At 41.8% G+C, this 27,071-nt stretch overlaps 1 protein-coding gene and 1 long non-coding RNA gene across 3 annotated transcripts; one reads left to right on the plus strand and one right to left on the minus strand.

Annotated features, from left to right (window-relative positions):
- Nucleotides 1–1,435: 1,435 nt before the first annotated feature.
- On the minus strand, nt 1,436–12,439 carry LOC105482491 (family with sequence similarity 8 member A1). The gene is made up of 5 exons (XM_011742625.2): nt 11,614–12,439; nt 10,058–10,178; nt 7,741–7,864; nt 6,752–6,891; nt 1,436–4,952 (listed from the first exon to the last, which is right to left on the minus strand). Exons 1-5 carry the CDS (start codon nt 12,323–12,325, stop codon nt 4,808–4,810), a joined length of 1,242 nt encoding a protein of 413 aa, XP_011740927.1. The 5' UTR covers nt 12,326–12,439; the 3' UTR covers nt 1,436–4,807.
- A 735-nt stretch (nt 12,440–13,174) lies between these two features.
- On the plus strand, nt 13,175–25,999 carry LOC105482492 (uncharacterized). 2 transcript variants are annotated; one of them, XR_011624006.1, is made up of 4 exons: nt 13,175–13,951; nt 22,445–22,647; nt 23,713–23,780; nt 25,014–25,999. It is a non-coding gene; the product is annotated as an uncharacterized lncRNA (long non-coding RNA). The 2 variants fall into 2 exon arrangements; XR_987654.2 differs by lacking the exon at nt 13,175–13,951 and adding an exon at nt 21,956–22,061.
- The last annotated feature ends 1,072 nt before the right edge of the window (nt 26,000–27,071 follow it).

Below are 27,071 nucleotides of genomic sequence, written 5' to 3' on the forward strand. Positions count from 1 at the left end.
ATTGACAGGGTCTCCCTCTGTCACCCAGGCTGGAATGCAGTGGTGCGATCATAGCTCACTGCATCCCTCAACTCCTCAGCTCAAGCAATCTTCCTGCCTCAGTCTCCAGAGTAGCTGGGGACTACAGGTGTGTGCCACCATGCTAAGTTTTTTATTTTTTGTAGAGACAGGGACTCGATATCCGATCCTCTTGCCTTCCAACGTGCTGAAATTACAGGTGCAAGCTACCGAGCCCAGCCAGGAATTTTTTTTAACGAAAAATAATATCTGAAGGGAGGAAAGTCATGTTCAGAAACTTTAATTGAATAATTAGGTAGGTGTTTTTACAATTTGGTTGACCAGAGGACTGGTGGCTCACTGAATGTACTGTTAGTAGTATTTGGCAGGGTATGTCAAATATATGTTCTAGGGCCCCATCACCAGAGACTGACTGGGTCCGGATGGGGTCCAAAAGTCTGCATCATCAAATAAGCACCTGGCTGACTGATGCACTGAGGTTTGGGGGTGTCACTTTAAAAGTAAAGTGTTTTGAGTAATTACAATTCCGGGCATTGAGAAAAAGGTACAGTTCAGACCACTGAAAAATGTCTTTAAGCCGCCTACTAATACTTGTTACAAATTCTCCTTTGAAATTACTTGTTTCATCTAATTATTTGAAGTTATTGAACTAATTTTAACAACATATAACCAGGCCATATGCTGGTTAAGCCTGTGAATAACTTTTTAATTGGAAAGTATTATTTTACTTTGGAAAAGTAAAATACAGTGTAAAGGTTATTTTGGCCGGTCCATTTAATGGAAACTGACAAATTTGGTCTAGTAAAATTGAGAAAGTGGGGGTAGTAGGTGTAGCTACATGCATCAGCTGTATGACCACGTCAGCCAGAGACTTCATTTCCTTTTGTAGTATGGGGCACCTTTTGTAAACTTGTCTCAAAAATCCACTGTAGTTCCAAAACATTAAGTTTGTGGCTAGGCTCATAACAGCAATACATTGTCTATAGGACTTGGACCATCTTTTAGCTACACTCTTAGTTTATCCTTTATTATCTTTGCCCTTGTTGAGTGAGGAACCTGTTGTTTTGCTTCCTGCCCTTTCTCTCTGGACCTGTTCATAAAAGAACGGGAAAGGCTTTTAAGGTCAGAACTGAGTTTAAATTGCCCAGATGAGACTTGTGTGGTGGTTGTGATGGTTAACAACTCTTGAAGGACTGGATTAGTTTAATAGTAAGCTTAATTCATGTACAGGTAACTTGTGAGTGTGCCTGCTAAATCGTCCCTAAAGATGGACGATTCTTTTTTCACAGATCTCTATTTCTGAAAGCATTCTAGTTTACTGCTAAACCCACTGGAAAAGCTGTATTTAGAAGCAAGGACTCCCTAAGCAGGAGATTCCAGAGCGAACCATCTCAAAGAAACAGACAAAACACAGATACATTGATGACTAAGTATTTATTGAGACAATACAAATTGGTGGCATACAAATTATTAAAAATAGAATGCTGAATTTTATTTATAGGTGGGCCATCAAGATACTGTTGACAGGTCAAGCCTTACTATAATGAACTGCAAAGAAATATGTACACTGTTTGAAATGAGGAACTTTATCCAGGCAAGCATGGGATGTCAGGAGTGGCCTGTCGTACTGGAGACAAGGAATATCAAGTAATTGACATATTACTTGTCAGATTTTAGGAATACTGTTATTTAGGCATATTCAAAGAAACAACTGCCTGTTTTCATAGGGATAAGTACATAATGAAAACATTTAATATCCATACCTCCCTCAAAAAGCCCTTTATTCCCAAGTAGCAACTAGTGTAAATTAGTTTTCAATTCCTTTCTACCCTTCCTTTGCTAGAATGCATAACTAAAACACTCAAGTCACTGAAGGGAACAAATCCTTTTACTGTCACTTGAAACTAAAAACACAGACTCATTTTGTAATTTGGGTGAAGTAGCTCCCAAATATAACGCATTTTTTTCTATCCTATATGCTTGGGTAAAACCGGAAGGTGAGTGCTCAGGCAAAAATAACTCCTGAACCAGTGGGAGCAAAGTTCAGTTGGGCAATACTCTTTATGATACAAGTGAAGGCGTAAAGTGAAAATCTTTATGATACAAGTGAAGTTCGAAAAGTGCTGGCTGTATTTCTGTAGTCACAGAGTAGTCTCAAGGTAAGGCTTACCCAGCTCTTGGCTCCCACATGAGTGTTACTCAGTACGCCAGATTTTTCTCAAGGTGCATTAGCCACTCAGGATAATTTTACTGGTGGGAACAGATTTTCTAGACATCCAAATTAACTGCCAATTCTGGTTTATCTTAGGGACATGCTCATTGAAATGGTATTCTCACTCAGCTTGAATACTAAATTTTGTTCCCTTATTACCTTGTTAAAGTGATGAATATGTTTGTACAATGAAGACAACTTTCTTTTGCCTTTTTAGGCTACAGTTTCAGCATGGGAATTATACTTTGACACAGAAAATGAGGTCTATACGTGAAATATAATACAGTGTTCTGGAAAGCAGGAGACTACCTTACAACCCCAAGAGAAAAATATGTGGCACTAAGGCCTGGTTCCTTCTTCCCTCACTGTTTTGTCACTTTTTCCCAAACTTTGGGAATCAAAATCTCTGCACAAATGCTGAATTCATAAATTGAAACAGACTCTTGGGTTCTATTATAAAGGCAAATAATATTTCTATGTATTTTGTAGGGTTATATAGTATAATAACTCGAATCCATGGTTGGATCTGACTGAACCTACAGATACTAATCTGAATGACTCATATATAGAAAATGTGCAATATTCTAAATATAAAAAGTTTAACTGGACTAGTTTGTTTTTGTTTTATAGTATAAATGAAAATGACCTAGATGGTAAACTATTCAATTATCTGAGCAGAAATTATGAAAGAAAGATGTACTCCAGACCTATATGACTGAGGGACATTTCAACTTGAATTCCCCAGTGGCAAAAGTGTTGTATAAACTAATGCTAGTGTATACCCTACTAAAGTGTCAAGTTATGTAACATCTCCTAATTTTAAAAATGAAAGATTTTTCTTCTTTTTTTCACTGTGAAGGGCAGTAACACTAACTCTTCCCCATGGGTGCAAGTGAATGATTTATTTAGTACATTGACATACTTAACTATTAGTGTTTCTGGGAAGTTGGATTTGATATAAACTTATTCTGAAAAACATGGTTTATGAAATTTTATAATAAAATTATTAATAGACTGTTTCTATAATCAAATGTATCTGTTGTCACAGTTTTAAATGTAAAAGAAAAACCTTTGAAAATTAATATAGTGATAATAGACATGTACTATGTTTGCTATTAATTTTAAGACCAAGAATACTGCCTAGATTGATCCCTTAAGTAATCAATTTTTGAACTGTGCAATGCAGTTTAGTGTGTCTTTGGAAAATGATGTCAGAGCTGGAGAAAATACCTAAAAATGAAAACTTAAACCATAAATAGTACAGGTATATCTCAGCAAGCTAAATGGGACATCTAGGAAAAGCACACACAGAATAAAACCCCATAATTTTGCTTCAACAGAAGAATAAAGCAAAATGGCAATATACACAGTATCACTTTGCTTAACATTTCCCCCCAAACTTTAGCAGACCCAAAATGAGCTTAAAGAACCTAGAATAACGTCTGGGAATGATAGTCTCCCTTGCTTTAGAGAGAATAGTCCATAATGGGAAAATTGCTAATATTTTGCAAGCTATTAAGAGTATTTAGAGTTAATCATGAAATACTAAGATTTTTTTTAACTCGATGTTTCAAGTCATGGAACTATATAAAATATAAGGAAAGTAGTATGAATAAGCTGTATATAAACAGAATTTACACTCATTGAGAACACTGAGAAGCACTAATACTTTCTTCATGCTGCACACATACTGGGAATACTTTTACAGTAAATATGCAACTGTTTGATGGAGGTAATTTCTCCCCACATATTTATAGTCTGATTCAGGGCACTGAAAACACTTGCACATAAAATTGTAAGTTCAATTTACACTGAAAACTTACTCCCCCACCATTAAAAGTAATCACTAACTTACCTTTAAAAAATACCAATTAACGTAAGCAATGTGACTTAATACTTTTTCATCATCATAAGAAACTTGCCCCTAAATACATGTTCAAGCATTAAGAATAGTTGTAAAGTTTCATCATTACCAGAGGGAACTGCAGTATGGATTGGAAAACTTCAGGTAAGGGAACTGCTAGGCCTGCCTCACTTGTCCCTTTCTCTCGCAGCCAACTCACCAGATCTCCTGGGATGGGAGACAGTGGATTATCCAATTTGTGTTCTCATTCCCTCCCCTAAACACCAAAGACAATTTCCCCAGAAAGTAAACTAAAAGATGAGTTACACAGGTGTTTACAAAACACAACTGGACATTTTCCATTATTTTGGGATAAACCAAAATTTAAAGTTTCATTTGGAGATTTCAAAGCTGAAAATGCTTTCAGCAAATTCTTAGATCTTAAGAAAGTGCCTTAGATCTTAAGAAAGTACATACTGTCCATTGTTTATAAAATCATTTGCCTTTTTGATCTAAACATTTTAATACTTGAATTTAATAGGTTTTTTCTTCTGGAAAAGTTCTTTGGCATTCAAGTAAAATCAATACTTTCAGAGTAGTCACCTGCATCACACTGGAGTGACTGCTTTAATTTCTAAATCATCAATTAGTGTATAACCCAGGGATACTGATGGCCTTGATACATAATTTAGTCTTGTCATTATAGTGTGTGGAAATCAGGGCTTTAGGGGGCATCATCTGACTCCATTTCTTTTTACCACAATGGTTCCTGCTACAATGTCATAAGCTGTTCGATTATGCTGAAAAAACAGCAGTGTGATGAAAGCAGGGAAAAAAGAAGCAATCGAAAAATTCTTGATCAAAGCTCGTATAGTGGACCTAAAATGTTAAAACAAAAATATCAGGTAAGTTACACATCAAACCACATACAGATTAATGGTATCCCATCAAGTTCAAAACAGACATTTAAAACACAATCATACTTCTCTACAAAAGTCTACAGGGAAAAAGACATTCAAAGTATAGTTGAGAGAATTTTTATCTTTGATATATTTTCAAGTAGCAATGTATCATAATCAAACCACCTGGGCTATTTCTAAAGACTTCAACAACATAAAAGACCTTAGAACTTGAACATAAAAAGCAATAATAAACATGTCTCAGAATATTGAACTAAGGGTTTACAGAGCTTTCTAGTATTTTCTCAGAAGAAATGAACATGAATTCTGAGTATTTTCTGAGTATGCTTACTGTAGTCCCATTTGTCTACCTTATAGAAAGAACTTGCATTTTAAAGTACTGTGTGTTCTTTAATCAGCATTTCCCTTTGTGGGATCCAGTGATTAAGCAAAGCTTTTAAAAGCTTTCAGCAATCACTCAGAATGGACCATTATCCTACTTATGTTAGATTTCTGCCTTTTAGTGCACTGAAGGGCTGCAGAAAAGTACAGTGGCTATGAGTGTGGGTTCTGAATCCAGACTAAATTCAGATCCATCTTCTACCAATTACTAGTTGTATTCTACATCTCCACATCTGCAAAAAGGGAACAACAGTATCTATTCTTGAGGTTGTTAGCATTAAATTAGTTAATACACACGCAGTGTTACTAACAGTGCAGGTATGTAAAAAGTACTCAATAAACACTAGCCATTACTGACTCTTATTAAAAGAAGTAGGTTTATGACTACCAAATTTTAAGAAAAATTTGAAGATGGCAAAACCAAAGTTTCTATAGTCACTTGTTTGTATTTCTTGATGTAACAATCCAGCTCTGAATCATTCTGGCAAAAATTGCAGCCAATATCTTGTTTGGCTCAACTGACTACCAGCCACTCACCTCCACAATTTCCATTATCACTGGTTATACCTTTTCCCCCAGCGCTAGATGCCAACAGTTAACCTTGAGTACTGCAGTATTACAAGCTCTCACCTAACAGCAGGAGAAAGATGCACGAATGCATAGCTGTCAAAACTCTTAGTGCCTATTCAAGATGGAATAATGACAGGTATGGCCAAATGGAGACTCAAGGCAGATTAGTACCGGACCTAATGTCCACAGATCCAGAGAATAATAAAGCTGGCCATGGAGCACTAATACAGCATCAACACCCAAATCATCCTCTCGTATTGTGACTTGTAATTCATAAAATGATCATCTTGAGGCCGGGCACAGTGACTCATGCCTGTAATCCCAGCACTTTGGGAGGCCGAGGCAGGCGGATCATGAGGTCAGGAGATGGAGACCATCTGGGCTAAAACAGTGAAACCCTGTCTCTACTAAAAATACAAAAAATTAGCCAGGTGTGGTAGCAGGTGCCTGTAGTCCCAGCTACTCAGGAGGCTGAGGCAGGAGAATCGCTTGAACCCGGGAGGCGGAGCTTGCAGTGAGCCGAGATTGTGCCACTGCACTCCACCCTGGGCAACAGAGCAAGACTCTGTCTCAAAAAAAAAAAAAAGAAAAAAAAAGAAAAAAAAAAAAAAAGATCATCTTGAAAATATATACTGTAAAAGAGTGTAAAAGAGGTCTACAATCATGTAACACAGCTGAAATAAATATTCAAACTTTGTTTTAAACTTAATACAAGCTTATCTATATGCTATGAAGAAAAAAACCCAATATTCTAAAACACATTATTTTCATAAGTATGTAGTAGATTAAGCTAAGAAAAGGACTTACGTTGTAATGCTCACATTTGAGGAAGGAATCACTAAAACCCGACTTGGTGCAATAAGCACTGATGTATCACATGTCACAACTCGAAGCCCCAGTAGGAACTTCCCTGGGGTAGCTCCACCTGCTCCCCAAATGCAAATTATCTAAGGAAAGAAGGATGATTTTAAAATAACTTACTGGCTCAACCATACCAATTTTAAAGATAAACTTTTCCTACCGTATTATTTCATGTTCTAATTTTTCAAGTTGAAAGAATTACACAGAATACTCAAAAGTTAACCATTTAACTTAATGCATTTCTGTAGGTCTCTAACATGTCCAATACCACGAGATGTCTGTCTCCTGTAATATTTCTCTACGACTACTATACTTTGTAGCAAGTTGTTTCTGCGGAAAACTACATTGGAAGTTCCACAACCAATTTACATTTTTGGACCACAATCTATGAGTGAAATTTTATTTGAATTTCTAAGACTGAGAAATATTACAAAGAAATTGTAAAATGTCTCTTTTCCAAAAGTTTTAACGTAATGATTAGTTAAAATTTGGAAAACAGAAAAGTAAACATACGGAAAAGACATGAATGATTATAAATTTCTATTACTTTTTTGTCTTGGGCTGATAATCTAAAATTAGACTGTTGGCTGGGTGCGGCAGCTCATGCCTGTAATCGTAGCACTTTGGGAGGCCAAGGTGGGCGGATCACTGAGGCCGGGAGTTTGAGACCAGCCTGGCTTACATGGCAAAACCCTGTCTCTACTAAAAATACAAAAATTAGCCGGGTGTGGTGGTATGCACCTGTAGTCCCACCTACTCAGGAGGCTGAGACAGGAGAATCACTTGAACTCAGGAGGCAGAGGTTGCAGTGAGCCAAGATCACACCACTGCACTCCAGCCTGGGCAACAGAGCAAGACCTGTCTCAAAAAAATTAAATGTAAAAACATAAAATTAGATTGTTAAATATTAATTCTTGCTGAAGTCAGTAGCTTACCTCATAGAAACAAACTAATAATCTGTATATAAGAGCCACAACCATCATTTTCTGCAAGTCTTCCATTGATGTGTCTTCATCTATTTCTTCTATTATATAATGCATAGCAAACTTAGAGATATCCCTACACAAAATAATAGTTTGGGGTTATAAACAATTAGTTACCAGAATAGTAGCACTGATTTTTTTTCATTAGTGTAAGTCATACATTTTAATTGAAATTCCAAACTGATCTTTAGATTCCCAACCATCTAGTATCATAAAGTATTCATTAGTTTATTCAATAAATAAGCAGCATTATCATGAGTAGACACTGTACTAGCCCCTGGGAAATAAGGGTGAATGAATTCACATGGTCCCTGCTTTCATGGAGGGTCTAACCTAGCAAAGAAAACAGAACAATAAATAAGCAGCAATAATAAAGTGGGATGAGTACTGTGATGGAGAACCTAGAATACTATGGAAACACACACCAGGTACACTTAACCTTGTGAAGGTTTCCCAGAAAAGACAGACGAGGACCTGAAGGATGAAGAGAAGTTAGACTAAGAGGGAATAATGTTCCAGAAAGAGGGAACAGCAGGAGAGAAAGTCTTGGAGAAAGATAGTATGTGATAGAAGCTGTAAGCAGTTTGGTGTGGCTCATATACTAAATGTGAGAGGTGGCAGTGATTAAGAAATAAAGGCAGGGTGTGGTGGTATGTACCTGTAGTCCCACCTAGTCAGGAGGCTGAGACAGCCTCCTGAGTATAAACCACATGATGAAATTCAGACTTTATCCTGCTGGTAAAGAGAAACCACTGAAGGGTCTGAGCATGGTGGCTCACGCATGTAATCCCAGCACTTTCGGAGGCTGAGGTGGGAGGATTGCCTGAGTCCAGGATTTTGAAAACAACCTGGGCAACATAGACCCCATCTCTAAAAAACCAAAAATAATAAAAATTTTAAAAAGAGAAACTACTGAAGGGTTTTAAGGTAGGAAAGGAGCAGAACCAGGATCTATGATCACTTTGGTTTTATACCAGAGACTGGATTGAGATAAAACAGGAGACTGAGTTACCACTAGAAGGCTTCTGCTATAATCCAAGCAAGAGATGACACTAATTGGAGGAGGGAGAAGCAATGATGATTAAAAAATGGGCCAGGTGCAGTGGCTCATGCTTGTAATCTCAGCACTTTGGGAAGCTGAGGCTGGAGGATTATTTGAGCACAGGAGTTTGAGACCAGCCTGGGCAACATAGGGAGACCCCGTCTCTACAAAAAAAAAAAAAAAAAAAAATTGTTTTAATTAGCTAGGCATAGTGGAGCATACCTGTGGTCCCAGCCCCTTGAGAGGCTGAGGTGGGAGTATAGCTTGGGCACAGGAGATCAAGGCTGCAGTGAGCCGTGATTGTACTACTGCACTCCAGCCTGGGTGACAGAGCAAGACCCTGTCTCAAAAAAAGAAAAATGATCTGGCAGTGAAGAGGTCTGGGGTTGAAAGCTATTCAGGAAATTGAACATAAAGGAGTTGGTATTTCACTGGATGTGTAGTGGGGTGAGAGAGGGAGGGACAGGGAGAAATCACAGTAACAGGTTTCTGGCAAGGACCCTGTAATTTGACTGCACAGGTTTGTATCTTGACTGTCATTTACTACCTTTGTAACATTTTAAGTTCTGTGCTCAACTTTTCACAAACCCAAATTTCCAACTCTATAAAATGGTGGTATTAATCTCTACACCTCATCTTGGTATTAAGATTAAATAAGAATCCATATAAAGAAGTGAGCAAGCTCAATATATGGCATATAGAAAGTACTCAGGAAGTGATAACTGCTATTATGATTATTGTTAATCTGGAAGGATTACTCAAATGTCTCAATTTGAAGTTCACTTGGGACTTGCCCCACAGTATAAGCAATCCCATTTGGAAATGCCACCTAGTTGATTATTAATTCACCTACCAAAAGCTCTTTATACCTTTGTCTTTAGAGACTCTACAAGATAGCAAGAAGGAACAGGATAGTGAGAGGTAAATTAGTTCCTGGCCTAAAAGAATAGGTGAATAAAATCAAAGCAGGTTTGGAGGCTCTTTTTATCTATTTTTGATAGGTGAGATTCCCATACATCTTACAGAATTCAGTAAGTTATTTTTTTCCTTTGTAAATATTTCTTAAAATCAACAAGAAAACAATAAATGTGACAAAGCTCTTATAAAGAAATCAAGACACTGACAAGCCCATTATCCATATAATCACATGTAGACAGACAGAATGTAACAAAACAAGATCTTTGAAGAGTAGAAATTAAAACCTTTCTGCAAATGTCCTCAACTTACTTTATCCCACTGAGGTGCATAATGCTTAAGACAATGGTTGCTTTTATAAAGAAGAGAATAAAGAAATCCACCATCTCTGCCATAAATCTGTGGGCCAAGGATGGAATAACATATTCTCTGCCTGTAAATTAAAAAAAAAAAAAAGTTAGGAAAAATGAATCATTTCACACAAGACTTGGAACACAAGCCATGTAATGAATTGGTAAAGAAAGTCAAGGTACAACTTAAAAAACAATATTTATAACCTTGCAGCAACTATTGATATTGATTCCACCAAGAACCCATGTTACTAAAACAGAGTAACAGTACTCCACTATTTACTGAACTTAAAAGTTTGCTTTCATCACTTTAACGTTTAAAAATTGATTTCACACGGCCAGGCACAGTGACTCACATCTGTAAACTCAGCACTTCGGAAGGCCGAGGCGGGCGGATTGCTTGAGGCCAGGAGTTCCAGACCAGTCTGGCCCTTGCCAACATGGCGAAACCCCGTCTCAACAAAAAATACAAAAATTAGCCGGGCGTGGTGGCGCATGCCTATAGTCCCAGCTACTAGGGAAGCTGGGGTGGCAGGATGGCTTGAACCTGGGAGGCAGAGGTTGCAGTGAGCCAAGATCGCGCCACTGCACTATCCAGGTTGGGCGATAGAAGCAGACCTTGTACCCTGCCCAATTTCCCCCCAAAAAACTGATTTCACAGATAAATTCGATTAGGGTATCCAATATATTTCACTAGAATTCTAACGAGGAGAATCCAGGTGATCACATCTAAGTGACAACAAAATTAAACATTTTTTAGTGCAAATCAAGGTTAAATATTGGCAATTAGTACAAAGTAAATCCCTGTAACGCCCCCCTCATTTTTTTTTAGTTTTGCTTTCTTTAAAATAATCCCAATGAGTATCTGTCTGTCATCCTAAATTCTGACTGGCATCAGAGGCATCTATTAGTTCTTGTGCCATCTATCTGTGGCTAAATAACGAAAAGTCTTAACTAATGGATTAAATAGTAAACTAAGAAGTGTACCTAATTCAAAATATTCTAGTTCACACACAGAAGCAAAAACAATTCCACAATATACAAGATCAATAAGCCCGGGCTTCCTAACTCCACTTGTATCCATGTCAATCTCCTTTTATATCCGGTCAGTTCCACTGTCCTAAGTTGCCAATGTCTGAAGAATTTCCAGCATCACCAGTCGAGCCCCTCCAAAACTGGGTTTGCCATTTGCGAATTTAGCTTTGGACCTCACTCTGCAGAGCATGAAAACCAAAGGAAGAGGATGGTTTGAAGAGCAATTTCTTTTCACGAGGAAACAACTAGTCCCATGAGTAAAGGAATCAATTCGGAGTGCCAGGTCTAAAGGACAATGAAACCCGTATTGCCTCCTTGTACATTTTGGGAATTTAGGGCCTGGACAAACGATAGCTAGTGCACGGGCAGGATGATTAATTAGAGTAGCAGCAGCAGTTACAGGTCTAAAAAGCGTGCCAGCTCCACCCCACAGGTCCCCGAAGACACTTCTACTCTGCCCCGCCTCCACCTCGCGCTTCTCACCTGCCTGTCGCCCGGTCTCGCTCGGGCTTCGCGAAGGGGCTGCGGATCCTACCCTCGTCACTGGAGTGGCCCGGACCGACGCCTGCACATGAGGAGCCCGGGGTCCCAGGCCCGCGACTGGAGCAGGGGTGCTGATGCCGGCAGCTGTCCGCGGGTCAGGCCCCACGGCCCCGGGACTCAGGAAGTAGAAGGGGTTGTAATAGCCCAGCTGCGGGGGCGGCGGCGCCGCGGCCTGGGGAACAGGAGCGCCGCCCGAAGGGAAGCTCTGCGGGGACGGCTGGGGGCTGCAGTAGGCGGGGAAGGCGGCCAGGCCGCTGTGCCAGGTGAGGTAGCCGCAGTAGGACTGCCACAGCCACTCGTGCACTTGCCGGGAGTACTCGCGGGCGCTCAGCCGCGCCGGTCTCTCCCGCGGCGCCGCGGCTTCGGGCGCCTCGCAGTCCGCCTGCTCCTGCAGCCCTGGACCGGAGCCGGAGGCCGCCTCCCCGCGATTCCTGAGCTCGCGCGGCGAATCCAATTCGTCGGTGGCGGCGGCGGCCGCGAGGCCCGGGGCTATGGGCCGACCCGGGGCCTGGGGTTCGGCTTGGGGGTCGTCGCGGGGGCATGGGACGGCGGTGGTAGCAGGGCCTCTCAGGGAAGGGACGAGCTCGTGGTCCCCTCCGCCATCGTCCTGCCCGGGAGGGCGGCCTCGGGCTTCCTCGTGCCCCTCGGCCATAGTCACCTCAGCAGCACCCTCCGGGGTACCTGTCACTGCTCCGTTTCCCTGCCCCAATAGCCCCTCCCGAACAGCCCGGTCGCCACCGCAGCAGCCGCAGGCGTCAACAATCCCCCGCCGGAAGCGGAAGCCCCGCCCCTCAGGAGCGTCGCCCGCCGCCGGGCGGAGCTGGGAAGGGAGGGCGGGGAGGTGCGTCTGCAGTCCCAGGTTCGGGCCCTAGTAGTCGCTGGCTTGTCGGTAACTGGGACGAGACCGTCGCCTCCTCCCTTTTACGGCTTTAAGTCTGTGGCCCGAGGCCTCTCTGTATGTTCACGTGGGGTTGGGCCTAGTTGTCCTGGGAGAAACTGCAGATGGATGAGGAGCATTTCCGAGACAGGTCCCAGGGCCAGCGCAGCCTTTTCTGTTGCAGAACCGCGACTGTTGTTTTGTGCTCCATTCCAGTTAACCATTAGTACTCGAGAAGGTGGTACAGAACGCATCTATCCCCTTAGAAGATAAGAAATTAAAAACCAAACTAGGCCGGGCGTGGTGGCTCACGCCTGTAATCCCAGCACTTTGGGAGGCCGAGGTGGGCGGATCACAAGGTCAGGAGATCGAGACCATGGTGAAACCCCGTCTCTACTAAAAATAGAAAAAATTAGCCGGGCGCAGGGGCGGGCGCCTGTAGTCCCAGCTACTGGGGAGGCTGAGGCAGGAGAATGGCGTGAACCCGGGAGGCGGAGCTTGCAGTGAGCCGAGATTGCGCCACTGCACTCCAGCCTGGGCGACAGAGCGAGACTCCGTCTCAAAAAAAAAAAAAAAAAAAAAAAAACCAAACTAAACTGGAACCTATATTAATATATTGGTACCACTGAGACGTAGGAAAATATATTAAAATATAAGTAGTGAGGTGCTATGTATAATTCAGAGGAAGGGGAAATTATGCACAGGCTAGACTACTAACAAAAGGCTCCAAAGCCTGGGATATACTGAGGACCTTTCCATAACAGAAAATGAAAAGGCACCTAAATTTGAGACTAGATTTGAGGAAAGGCACAGTTCGCTGGAGTAGAAAGTGTGTGTCTACCGCAGTGGAAAGTAAGTTTTCGTAAATGCAGACTAGCTCCAGGGTGAGGACAAAATTCAGCTTTTAAATCAGTATAATCCCTCTTCTTTTACATTTGAAAATCTCTGCAGCGATATGTCATTGTATCCCCAGCACCATACAAAGGACACAGAAGGGCCAAATACTGTGGGAATATTTATTAATGATATTAATGATGATGCTGTCCGGGCCAAGGGAAAACTTCGCCCTCCGAAGGTTCTCTGAAAGTCACTGACAGGAGGCAGTTAATAGGAGAGAAGACATAGACATTGATTTGATCATCGTTTTATGTGACACGGTAGCCTTCAGAATGAAGACCCAAAGATAACAAGGGAGATTGTGTATTTGTATGCTCAGGTTCAACAAAGCATGGACAGCCGTATAGCAAAATGATTGGACAAAAAACACTCTTAACGCCAACAGGCAGGAAGCCCAGCAAGGCCTGTCTAGATTCTCCTTGGGCTCTCTGCAGCATTCCTTCCTTCTGGGTATGGAACAGGACCCTCTGGAATGGGGGCTGTGGCCTACAACAGTTAAACAAGGTAGATCAGATAATTTCTTTCTTTTATTTTCCTTCTTTTTTTTTTTTTTTTTTTGACAGAGTTTCGCTTTTGTGGCCCAGGCTGGAGTGCGATGGTGTGATCTCAGCTCACTGCAACCTCCCACTCCTGCGTTCAAGTGATTCTCCTATCAGCCTCCCGAAGTAGCTGGAATTACAGTTGCCCACCACCACACCCAGCTAATTTTTTTTTTGTATTTTTAGTTGAGACGGGGTTTCACCATCTTGGCTAGGCTGGTCTTGAACTCCTGACCTCAGGTGATCCACCTGCCTCGGCCTCCCAAAATGCTGGGTTACAGATGTGAGTCACTGCCCTCGGCCAGATAATTTCTTTATGTACAATTTTTGCACAGAAAAGGGTGCGGGGAGGTTAAAGTAATATTTTTAGGTTTGTGGCTGGCTTTAGGAAACGGTGGGGTTTGGTTTCTATGCCCTGCCTTGGGGAAGACGGATTCCAGTTTCTTTTTTTTTTTTTTTTTTTTTGAGACGGAGTCTCACTCTGTCACCCAGGCTGGAGTGCAGTGGCCGGATCTCAGCTCACTGCAAGCTCTGCCTCCCGGGTTTACGCCATTCTCCTGCCTCAGCCTCCCGAGTAGCTGGGACTACAGGCGCCCGCCACCTCACCCGGCTAGTTTTTTGTATTTTTTAGTAAAGACGGGGTTTCACCATGTTAGCCAGGATGGTCTTGATCTCCTGACCTCCTGATCTGCCCGTCTTGGCCTCCCAAAGTGCTGGGATTACAGGCTTAAGCCACCGCGCCCTGCCGGATTCCAGTTTCTATGACTAGCCTTGGGGATTGGGGGAGGGTAAGAATGGGATTGAGAGAAAGGAGGGTTGCAGAAGGTGGGAAAAAGCTTTTGCTTCTGAGGTCTTCATTTTGGGTTATTGTTCTCTGGGTTCTAACAATGCTCAGGGTCATTCTTTTTTTTCTTTCTCTTTGTTTTTTTAAAGACAGGGTCTCACTCTGTCACCTAGGCTGGAGTGCAGCAGTACAGGCATGCCTCACTGTAGCCTTGACCTCCCAGGTTCAAACCATCCTCCCACCTCAGCCCAAGTGACTGGGACTACAAGCATGTGCCACTGCCCCCTGCTCATTTTTTCATTTTTTGTAGATATGGGGATCTCGCTGCGTTGCCCAGGCCAGTCCCAAACTCCTGGGCTCAAGCAATCCACCTGCCTTGTCCTCCCAAAGTACTGAGATTACAGGTGTGAGCCACTGCACCCAGCCCCAGAGTCATTCTTTTTCTGGGAGATATAAAAAGCCATAACTTTTTTCCTTAAAAAGCTAATGATCTAGGTTCAAGGGATGGACTGTCAAGAAAATTGAAAACCTATTCAATAACTCAAAATAAGGGAAAGGTTATCGCAGCCTATAGCTAGAAAAGTTTACCCTTACAGATTTCATTTTAAAATCAGCTATGAGAAAATTTTAATATTTAAACAAGCATTCCAAGTTGGGGTGAGGGAAACAAGAGAAACAGAAACAAAGAAATAAATGTGGCTTGGAATGAGTGAAATATGATTATTGGAGACATGCACTTTGTTTTGAATACCACCACTGTTTATGTAACACCCGGCACAGTGTCACTGTAAAGATATAAAATGATATGAGACATGAAACTGCAAAATAAGCCAGAAGTAGAAAAAGGAATGAAGTAACAGCACTTGGGAAAGAGTTAGAAATAAAAGAAAAACTAATTTCAGAAAAGACGACTAAAGTACAAGGAATAAAAGAGTAAGAAAATACAATAGTGTCTGAAAAGAAATACAATTTGAAAATGAGTTTTTTTAATCAAAAATAAATGTAAACAAATAATTTGTGAGAAATGATAAATATTGAAAATAGGCAAAGAAGATCCAACATATAGATTAGGAGTCCCTGATAAAGAAAACCAAAGACAGGTAACAGAACTAATTATAACACATTATAATTCAAAAAATTTTTTTCTGAAAAAAAAAAAATATCCTAACATTTCACATACACACACACACACACACACACACACACGCATGCAGGTCGTGAATCACTTAACAACAGGGATATGTTCTGAGAAATGCATCATTAGGTGACTTCGTCGTTATGGGAACACCACAGACTGTACTACTTACACATACCTATATGGTACAGCCTACTATATACCTAGGCTATATGGTATAGCCTATTGCTCCCAGGCTACAAACCTGTACAGCATATTAATGTACTGATTACTGCAGGCAGTTGTGACACAATGGTATTTGTACATTTAAATATATTGAAACATAGAAAATACAGTAAAAATACAGTATAAAGGGATAAAAACGATATACCTGTGTAGGACACTTACCATAAATGGAGCTTGCGGGACTGAAGTTTCTGTGGGTGAGTCAGTGAGTGAGTGAGTGAATGTGAAGGCCGAGGACATCACTGCACACTACTGGAGACTGGATAAAAACTGTACACTTAGGCTACACTAAATTTATTTAAAAATGTTTTCTTCCATAATAAATTACCTTTAGTTTATTGCAACTTTTTAGCTTATAAACTTTTTGATTTTTTGAAAACTTTTCCACTCTTTTGTAATAACACTTGGCTTAAAATGCGAACACATTGTACAACTGTACAAAAATATTTTCTTTGTATCCTTATTCTATAAGCTTTTTATTTTTAAAATTTTTAATAATTATTTTTTACTTTTTAAGCTTTTTTGTTACAAATGAAGACACAAACACACATTAGCCTAGGACTACACAGGGTCAGGATCATGAAAATGTCACTATGTGATTGTGCCACTGCACTCTGGTCTGGGCGACAGAACAAGACCCTGTCTCAAAATAAAATGAAATAAAGATGTCATTAGGCAATAGGAATTTTTCAGCTCTGTTATAATCTTGTGGGATCACAGTTGTATATGACATTCATTGTTGACCAAAATGTCGTTATGCAGCACATGACTATATACATATATCTATATATATATAGTCGTGTGTGTGTTCTTGGGTGCACAGTATGAAATGCCAAGTCCCACTAAAAGAAACAAGGGATTCTAGGTTTAGGGCAGGAAATGTATGGAATGAGCATGAAATATCTTCTTATACTAGAGAGCAGAGAAATTATTAAAGACTTCTGGAGTCATGTCCAAAGGACCCAGCCAACTAGAAGAGGCTCCTATTGGCCATGGATAGGACAATTTGAGTTTCAATAAAGGTAATAATTAGAATGGACTGAAACCCGTCATATATGTTTAAATATGTTAATTCATAGTAATGTGTAGTTTTACCAAAGGGATTAAACCTGAGTGTGCTGAAGCTTCTTGATCCAACTGCCAGTTTACAGAAATAGAGGACAAAGGAGCGTATTGAAATATGCCATGAGTGTGCAATCTGCAAAATCCAGACCATAGGGAACCCTGCAAAGTAAACAACTGGGTTATTCAACATATATATTGTAAGTTGGGGGAGGAAATAGAACCTATAGCTTAAAGGAGGCATAAAAGACATTAAATTAATGAATAAGACTATAATGTCTAGGGACATACTTAAATGCAAAAAGAAGTGGTTATTTTAAAAGTCAGGATAGTGATGGGGGTGAAAGGAGTTTGTGATTGGGATGGAGCACACGGACAGGCTTCTGGTGTGGCTGACAAAGTTCTATTTCTTGGTTTAGGAAGTGATTACAAGGATGTTCACCTTATAATAAACCATTAAGCTGTTGAAGAAACTGACAAAAATGGAGAGTTTTCTACTCATATACCTTCACTCTAAACTCCAAAAGATATATATACTTCATAAGAAGGAAATGCAACTCAGAAGCATGGAGTGAGATGTAAAAATAAATGACTTTTTGAAAATTAGACCCTGCAAGACTAATTCCTGAGTTAAACGAGTTTGAGAAAAATAGTCTGTAAAAGCATGATGAATTGACCACATGTACTTATCTCCTGTCCACAACACTCATTGAAATAAAACAAAGGAATAAAGTTACAAACCTACAAGTTACATGTATTTTTGCAAGGTAGAAAGTCCTTGATTGAAGGAGAGATTGAGAACTTGGAGGTATATGGTACTTTGGAAATTGGAAGTAAAGCACAGTGCTTAAACGAAGCAAATTAAACGAAAGTCTGTATGCTGAATAGTGGCTCCTCATCCTCCAATTTTTCTCCAACCCTGCTCTTGGAATAACTCTTAAGCAGATATTGGAGTATTCTTTCAAGAGACTCAATGGTCCCAGAAAATACCTTTTTTTATGGTGTTATTTGGAGTCCAGAAATAAAAACTTTGTTTTGCAGTTTATCACTCTACCCTGGAACCTACCAGCAACTGACGGATAAAAAATAACAGCGTAGGCCGGACCCAGTGGCTCATGCCTGTAATCCAAGCACTTTGGGAGGCCAAGGTGGGTAGATCACAAGATCGGGAGTTCGAGAGCAGCCTGGCCAATTTGGTGAAACTCTGTCTCTACTAAAAATACAACAATTAGCTGGGTGTGGTGGCACACACATGTAGTCCCAGCTACTCAGGAGGCTGAGGCAGGAGAATCGCCTGAACCCAGGAGGCAGAGGTTGCAGTGAACTGAGATCACACCGCTGCACTCTAGCCGGGGCGACAGAGCGAGACTCCATCTCAAAACAAACAAACAAAAACAGAGTATCAGTAAGAAAAGAAGTCTTAACAAAAATAAAATCTATACATTATGATATGTTTGATCTTTTGAGAATAATATTGATGAGAATTTGACAAATTTTAAAAAATAGTTGGATAGATGTACAGAGAACCAAATATTTTAAAAAAGAAAAGCAATCACTAACACCAGGAAAAGCAAAAACAAAACCAAAAAACCCCAAAACAACAACCCAAGTAAGGAAAGAAAACAGTCATAAATTCCTTGGCTCATGATTGAATAATATTTACAGTCAAAGCAACAGCAATACTACTTTTTTTTTTTTTTTTTTTTTTTTTTTTTTTTGAGATGGAGTCTTGCACTGTTGCCGGGCTGGAGTGTAATGGCATGATCTCGGCTCACCGCAACCTCTGCCTCCCGAGTTCAAGCAGTTCTCCTGCCTCAGCCTCCTGAGAAGCTGGGATTACAGGCGCCCACCACCATGCCCTGCTAGCTTTTGTATTTTTTTAGTAGAGACGGGGTTTCACTATGTTGGCCAAGCTGGTCTCAAACTCCTGACCTTGTGATCCACCCACCTTGGCCTCCCAAAATGCTGGTATTACAGGCGTGAGCCACCACACCCAGCCCTAGCAATACCACTATTTTAACCAAAAGTGTGATGTATTTAATTATAAAGCATGGGAAATACAGGAAGTGGGGTAAGGTGTAAGTTAGCTGAAAGCTGATCTCTTATAAACTCAGTAGATGATTAACATCTGCAATAGATTTTTAAAAATTGAAGTAAACACCTTATTTAGAATTATGGAAGCAAGTAAAGCAAATATCAGATTAAGCAACTCAAATAGTTGAAAGTATTCAGGATCACCTTTGTGGAAATTAAATGAAGCCTTCTTCAAGACACATTTGTCAGTGTCCTGATTTTGTAAAAAGCAAAAATAACTTACTGTCATATGCAAGAAAATAACTGCCTAACAATGAGCTTGCTTCAGGGAGCAGAAGGGGGCTGGGAGTGAGGAAAAGCTGGGATAGGGTATTGCCATCAAAATTGCTGTTTGATTTTTTTTTTTTTAATTGCTCTGATTAAAAAAAAATAAGGCTGGCATCAGGTATGGCTGAATAGAGAGGGTTCAAATAATGTCATCAGGATCTGGTTTCTGTCTTAGCAATGCAAACTTTCCTGTTGGGATCAAAAGATGGCTTCAGCCTTTACATTCTTTTTATTTGTTTGTTTGTTTATTTATTTATTTTGAGATGGAGTCTCTCTCTGTCACCCAGGCTGCAGTGCAGTGGTGCAATCTTGGCTCACTGCAACCTCAGCCTCCCAGGTTCAAGCAATTCTTCTGCCTCAGCCTCCCTAGTAGCTGGGATTATAGGCGCCTGCCACCCGACACCCATCAGCCTTTACATTCTCTTTATATTTTTAGTCTTGAGAAGGAATGAGCTTTCCTTCTGGGTGAAAAGCTGTGGGCTAATAAATGAAGCCCGAGTCCATTTAGGGACAGGAGAGCCAAGGAAAGAATACTTAACAGGACCAAATAAGAAGAGAAGAGAAAGGGGTAGGGGGAGGAAGAAAGAAAGAAAGAGGGAGGGAGGGAGGGAAGGAAGGGAGAGAGCGAGAGAAAAAGAGGAAAGAAGGAAGGAAGGAGGGAGGGGAGGGAGTGAGGGAAAAAAAGAAGAAAGAAAAAAAAGAAAAAAGGAAGGAAGGGAGAGAAAGAAGAGAAAGAAAAGAAAAGGAAGGGAGAGAAAGAGAAAGAAAAGAAAAGGAAGAAAGAGAAGAAAAGAAAGAAAAAGACAGACATCTAAAATATAGCAGAAAAGTTAAGCAAAATGGAGATAGAGAAAAGCTCACAGAATTGAAGAGGAACTTCCTGACTTGGGGAGAACAGGTCTATAAAGTGGAAGCCAAATTGATCTGTTGCAGTGATTTTCAAAATACATCTGGAAACTTTTTAGTAGTGCAGATTCTTAGGCCCCACATCTGACCTTCTGAATCAGAAACTTTGGACCTGGGGCCCACCACATGGAGGTTTTAACAAGACCTCCACGTGGTTCTGGTGAACACTAAAGTTGGAGAACCATTGATCTAGGCCAGTGGCTTTCTTTGTTGGCAGTGTAAACTGGTAGAATCTCTATGTAGGGCAATTTAACAATATCAGTCATAATTAGAAATGTGGGCCAGGTGTGGTGGCTCACACCTTTAATCCTAGCGCTTTGGAAAGCCGAGGCAGGAGGATTACATGATTTGAAGAGTTCAAGACCAGCCTGGGCAACATAGTGAAACCCTGTCTCTATAAAAAAATTTAAGGCCGGGCACGGTGGCTCAAGCCTGTAATCCCAGCACTTTGGGAGGCCGAGACGGGTGGATCACGAGGTCAGGAGATCGAGACCATCCTGGCTAACACGGTGAAACCCCGTCTCTACTAAAAAAAATACAAAAAAAATTAGCCGGGCGAGGTGGCAGGCGCCTGTAGTCCCAGCTACTCGGGAGGCTGGGGCAGGAGAATGGCGTGAACCCGGGAGGCGGAGCTTGTAGTGAGCCGAGATCGAGCCACAGCACTCCAGCCTGGGCAACAGAGCGAGACTCCGTCTCAAAAAAAAAAAAAAAAAAAACTAGCCAAGCATAGTGGTGGATGCCTGTAGTCCCAGCCACTCTAGAGGCTGAAGTGGGAGGATCTCTTGAACCTGAGATACAGAGGTTCCACTGAGCTGTGACCACACCACTGCACTCCAGTATAGGCAACAGTGAGACCCCATTTGAAAAAATATATATATACCCTCAGACTCAGCATTTTTAGTTGTAGGAATGTATCCTACAATTATTGCATATAAGCAAAATGACTATTGTTCAAGGTTGCAGCATTGATTGTAAACTTTATATAACTAGCAGGCTGGTAAAACCTGTACTGGCACATCTATACCACAGACTGCTACATACCACCTACAATCCCACCGGTCTCCCTGCCTCCTGTCTTCTCTAGTCTTGACCTGCTCCAATTCATTTCCTGCACTGTTATAGCGAGATCCTTTACATCCAGATAGTCACTTAAGAGATTTTTTCCTGAGTCCTGCAAATCCTTTGCTTCCCCAAGTGGTTGATACTGGAAAAGATGACCCTCTTCCAGGCGGACCAGGTCTTTGTGCAGAAGCATGCATTTAGAAGTCTCAAGAACAGAGCTATATCCCGGCCCGCGGGATAGTCAGAGCAGGCCCTGGAAGAGGGGGGTGGGAATTTGGGGAACAAGAGACACGAAAAACGGAGACAAGACAGTGCTCTGATCAAGTCTCATTTAATGGCGGTAATGCACTGCCTTATATACACTTGGAAGGGAAGGGGTTGGGCTAAGGCGGAAATGATCTCATTGCCGAGGGCGTGGCCAGGTTAGTTTCGGTTTCTCCGGTCAGACCTCATGTTGCGCTTGCGCTATTAAGTAACAATTTTCCCGGGCGTGGGAAAAGTGAGTGAAGAAGAAGCAGGAAGAGCGCCATCTTTAATGAGGTATTAGTACAGGGGAAAAAAGGCAAAGATAGGGAGAAGGTGTGGGGTGGAAATGAACACAGCTCAGGCGTTTAATCCTTAATTATTATTCGCTATGGCCGGGTTGTGCAGCTCCGGACAGAGCTACATTAGAAAGCTTCTGTAATTGTTATTCAATGTTTGAGATGTCAGATCCAAGCTAGAACATTTTACTGCAAACACATTGGATACTTTTAGCTAATATAGGAAGCAAAATTGCAGAAAGTTGGCTTGGTCTTTATTGAATCCTTACTTGCTCTGGCCTCTGAGATTTGAGAGCAGAGTGAGAGAGGGACAGGGACCATTTGGGTGTGTAGTTGAACGGCTTTTGTTTATTACTGCCCAACGTCCTTTCTCCCTTCCAGGAACAGCATCTTGCTTATGCTTAGGAAAACTGCCCCTCCCTCATTCTTCTGATTCTTGCACGGATGGGACTGTCAAACCCGATTCCACCTGCCTGCTCCCTCTTCCTTGGATACAGGCCAATCAGATTTTTGTCTCCGTAGAATCTGAATCTCGAATGATGGCTGCAAGTGGTTGGAGATCCATCAGTCTAAAAGGACTGCCCGTAAGTTCTGTTACGCTTTCTTTTTTTCTTTTTTTTTTTTTTTTGAGACAGAGTCTCACTCTGTAGCCCAGGCTGGAGTGCAGTGGCCGGATCTCAGCTCAATGCAAGCTCCGCCTCCCGGGTTCACGCCATTCTCCGGCCTCAGCCTCCCAGGTAGCTGGGACTACAGGCGCCCGCCACCTCGCCCGGCTAGTTTTTTGTATTTCTTAGTAGAGACGGGGTTTCACCGTGTTAGCCAGGATGGTCTCGATCTCCTGACCTCGTGATCCGCCCGTCTCGGCCTCCCAAAGTGCTGGGATTACAGGCTTGAGCCACCGCGCCCGGCCCTGTTACTCTTTCTTTAGACTATCCTGGTTCCTGATCATTTCAAGGCCCGATTTTTTACCTTTCCCTTTGATTGTGTGAGTGAACCAATATCTTACGGTATTTTTTTCCTTATTATCCAGAGTCAGATTCTTTGGATTGTAACCAAAGAATAGTAATTATAACAGGATCATAATCTCAGGAGGGTATACCAGTTGAATCACCTGAAATAGACGTATCTCTTCCTATTTAGCATCTCTTTGGAGAACAGTGCCACCCCACATTCTTAATCTATGTGGTTCAGATGAGACTGACTCCACCCCTATGGTTCTGGAAGAGAGAATTGCATTCCCCAGCCCCAGGTTCAGGGATAAGAATATGATGTGACTGGGTTACATAGAGTCATCTCTGGGATTCTGTAGCATCTGAAAAGAGATACTTTCTGTTCACTGGACTACAGGTACATGTAAGGATGAAACGGGCCTATAGCTGCTGGTGGCCATTTTTGCTGCCACATGAATTAACCTTATGGGAAACTGAAACCAACACAGAGAAAAGTGGAACCAAGAGATGGAGAAACAGAGAAAGTTCCCTTATGACATATTTCTGTCCTCGATCCAACTATGCCTGAAACAATGTTGAATCTTAATCTTGAAATTTAGAGTTGCTTAAGCTTTTTCCTTTGTTTCTGTTACAGCCAAAAGAATCCCAAAAAAGTGTGGGATTCCAAAATTCTTTACTTTCTTTCCCTTTCCTTGTCAGTGAACTAAAGGGCTCCCAAGATCTCTCCTGCAGTGTTTTCCATGAGAAGGAGGAAGGTTTGCATCTCTGTAAGTATAGGTTGAGTATCGCTTATCTAAAATGCTTGGGACTAGAAGTGTTACAGAATTCATCTTTTTTTTTTTTTTTTTTGGATCCTGGAATATTTGAATATATGTAACGAGTTATCTTGGGGATGGAACCCAAGTCTAAACATGAAAGTCATTTATTTTTATTTATATATATATATTTTTGAGATGGAGTCTCGCTCTTGTCACCCAGGCTGGAGTGCAATGGCGCAATCTTGGCTCACTGCAACCTCCACCTCCCGGTTCAAGCGATTCTCCTGCCTCAGCCTCCCGAGTAGCTGGGACTGCAGGCATGTGCCATCACGCCCAGCTAATTTTTGTATTAGAGACGGGGTTTCACCATGTTGGCCAGGTTAATCTCGAACTCCTGACCTCAGGTGACCTGCCCACCTCAGCCTCCCAAAGTTCTGGGATTACAGCTGTGAGCCACCACGCCCAGCTCATTTATGTTTTATATAACCTTATTAACATAGTCCGAAGGCAATTTTATGTAATATTTTACATAAGGTTGTGCCTGAAAGAAAGCTTGAGTACACTGATCCATCAGAAAGCAAAAGTGTCACTATCTTAGCCACCCATGTGGACAGTCTGTAGTTGTTTGGTATCACCATCATTCCTGACTGAATTTATGTGCTACTGAGAAGCAATATTTTTTTATACTTATTCACACATAAGTACATAATAGTAAAAACTATGACATACTGTTAATGAAAAATGAAAAAATGGGAAAAATTTTAATGAGTGAAAAAAAAGAATGAGTGAAGGTTAAATAAGCAGCACAGTAGCACCGTCAGAAAACCTGAATAGCTATAAACAACAACAAACAATGGTAGGCTTTCAGTATCCACTACGATGCTGTTTTGATTAAAAAGTTATTGTATGGCTGGGCGTGGTGGCTCACGCCTGTAATCCCAGCACTTTGGGAGGCCAAGGCAGGTGGATCACCTGAGGTCAGGAGTTTGAGACCAGCCTGAGCAACATAGCGAGGCCCTGTCTCTACAAAATATTTAAAAAATTAGCCGGGCGTGGTGGCCACATCTGTAATCTCAGCTACTCTGGAGGCTAAGGTGGGAGGATCTCTTGGGCCCAGGAGTTCGAGGCTGTAGTGAGCCGTGATAGTGCTGCTGCATTCCAGCCTGGGTGACAGAGCAAGACCTTGTCTCAAAAAAAAAAAAAAAAGCTACTGCACACTGTACCCTGTATTTTTTTTTTTAGGTGAGAAGAAACATCAGAAGCAGTTGAAAGACCAGGAAGTGGGTCCTCTAGGGGTGAGGAGGCATTCTGAATAAACTATGTGTTGTACACCTGCGTTTTAACCTGTCACATGAGGACAAGTGTGGAATTTTCCACTTGTAGCACCATGTCAGTGCTCAAAAAGTTTTGGATTTTGGAGCATTTTTAATTTCAGATTTTTCAGACTAGGAATGCTCAACCTGTATTTCCTCTCAACAAACTTCCTTGGAGCTGAGTCATAAAATATTTAAGTGGTACCATCTGGCGTCGCTCTTGAAGGCATTCCTCATCATTGATTACAAGGCTGTGCCTGTGTCATAGGCCAGTGATGCTCATGCTTTTCCCTTGGAGGAGGAGCTATTTGCCACCTGGGTGTTCTGCTCAGCAGCACCGTAGGAGTCTGCTCTCATTCCCCTGTAGTCTGGCTGCAGTCATTTCAGGAATGCCCTGCACCGGTGGTTCTTGATTCTGACTGCACACTAGAATCTCAGAGGTGTCTCTAAAAAATACCTATGTCTAGGCTCACCCCTAAAGATTCTGATTTAACTGGCTTTTTTAGGACCCCGCCATCCATATTTTCTAAATACCCTCCAGGCAATTCTACTGTGCAAACAGAGCAGAGAGTCACTGGCATACACTATGGCTCGAGATAGCCCCAGCTGGTTCTAAAAAAAAGTGACTCTGTTTTCCCTGAGTTTCCTCGGCTGAGTGTGTAGACTTTCTCCACCCTCTCTAGTCACAAATTCACTTCTGTACTCATTTACTGAGCATTTTAAGCGTTGGATACTATGACAGGTATTGGGAATGCATAGATGGGTGAAACACCATTTTGGTTGTTGAGAGTATGACAGACTAGACGGGAGAGACTGCCAGGTAAACAGGTATGGGGGTCAAGTGTGAACCCAAAGGAGGGAGTGGTCAGTTCTATCATTGAGGAGACAGAGGTGAGAACTGGGAAAGGCTTTATAGAGGAGGTGGCTTTGAGTTAAGTCTTAAAAGTATTTATTATAAGAACATGGGCCGGGCGCGGTGGCTCACGCCTGTAATCCCAGCACTTTGGGGAGGCTGAGGCGGATGGATCACGAGGTCAGGAGATTGAACCATCCTGGCTAACACTGTGAAACCCCATCTCTACTAAAAACACAAAAAATTAGCCAGGCGTGGTGGCAGGCGCCTGTAGTCCCAGCTACTCGGCGACTGAGGTAGGAGAATGGCGTAAACCCGGGAGGCGGAGCTTGCAGTGAGCTGAGATCGCGCCACTGCACTCCAGCCTGGGTGACAGAGTGAGATTGCTTCTCAAAAAAAAAAAAAAAAAAAAAGAACATGGTAGGTGGCTAGGTGTAGTGGCTCACACCTGTAATTCCAGAGCTTCAGGAGGTTGAGGCAGGTGGATTGCTTGAGCCTAGGAGTTAGAGACTAGCCTGGGCAACATAGCACGACCCCATCTCTATGAAAAATTTTAAACAGATTAGCTAGCGGAGTGGTGCACGGCTGTAGTCCTAGCTACTTGAGAAGATGAGGCAGGTGGATTGCTTGAACCCAGGAGTCTGAAGTTACAGTGAGCTATGGTCACACCACTACACTCCAGCCTGGGTGGCAGAGCAAGACCCCATCTCTAATTAAAGAGAGAGAGAGAGAGAGAGAGAGAGAGAGAGAGAACGAGAACATGGGAGGGAAGCCGATTTCAGGGGAAGGGCAACATGGGCAAAGTTCACGGAAATAGCCAAGCTGATGCTTATGGTGTGAGGTAGATATGAGTAGAAACAAATCTGGAAAAGTAGGGAGGGGTTGGTTTATAAAGGGCTTTGATCCCATGTGAGGGAGTTTGCACTTTATGCTGTAGACAGCAGAAGTTATAAAGGGCTTTAACAAGGGAGATAAATCTGGTTATATTTGTTTTTTTCAGAAATATCTCTCTGGGAGCAGTGTGGAAGATGGGTTGGAATGGTGTAAAATTGAAGATGTGGACTCCGGTTGGGAGACTGTACCCTAGATAAGATGAAGAGAACTTGAAGCAAGACAGTAGCAATGAGAATACAA

The sequence above is a fragment of the Macaca nemestrina genome, chromosome 5 (assembly GCF_043159975.1).
Source record: "Macaca nemestrina isolate mMacNem1 chromosome 5, mMacNem.hap1, whole genome shotgun sequence".
NCBI classification, from domain to species: domain Eukaryota; kingdom Metazoa; phylum Chordata; class Mammalia; order Primates; family Cercopithecidae; genus Macaca; species Macaca nemestrina.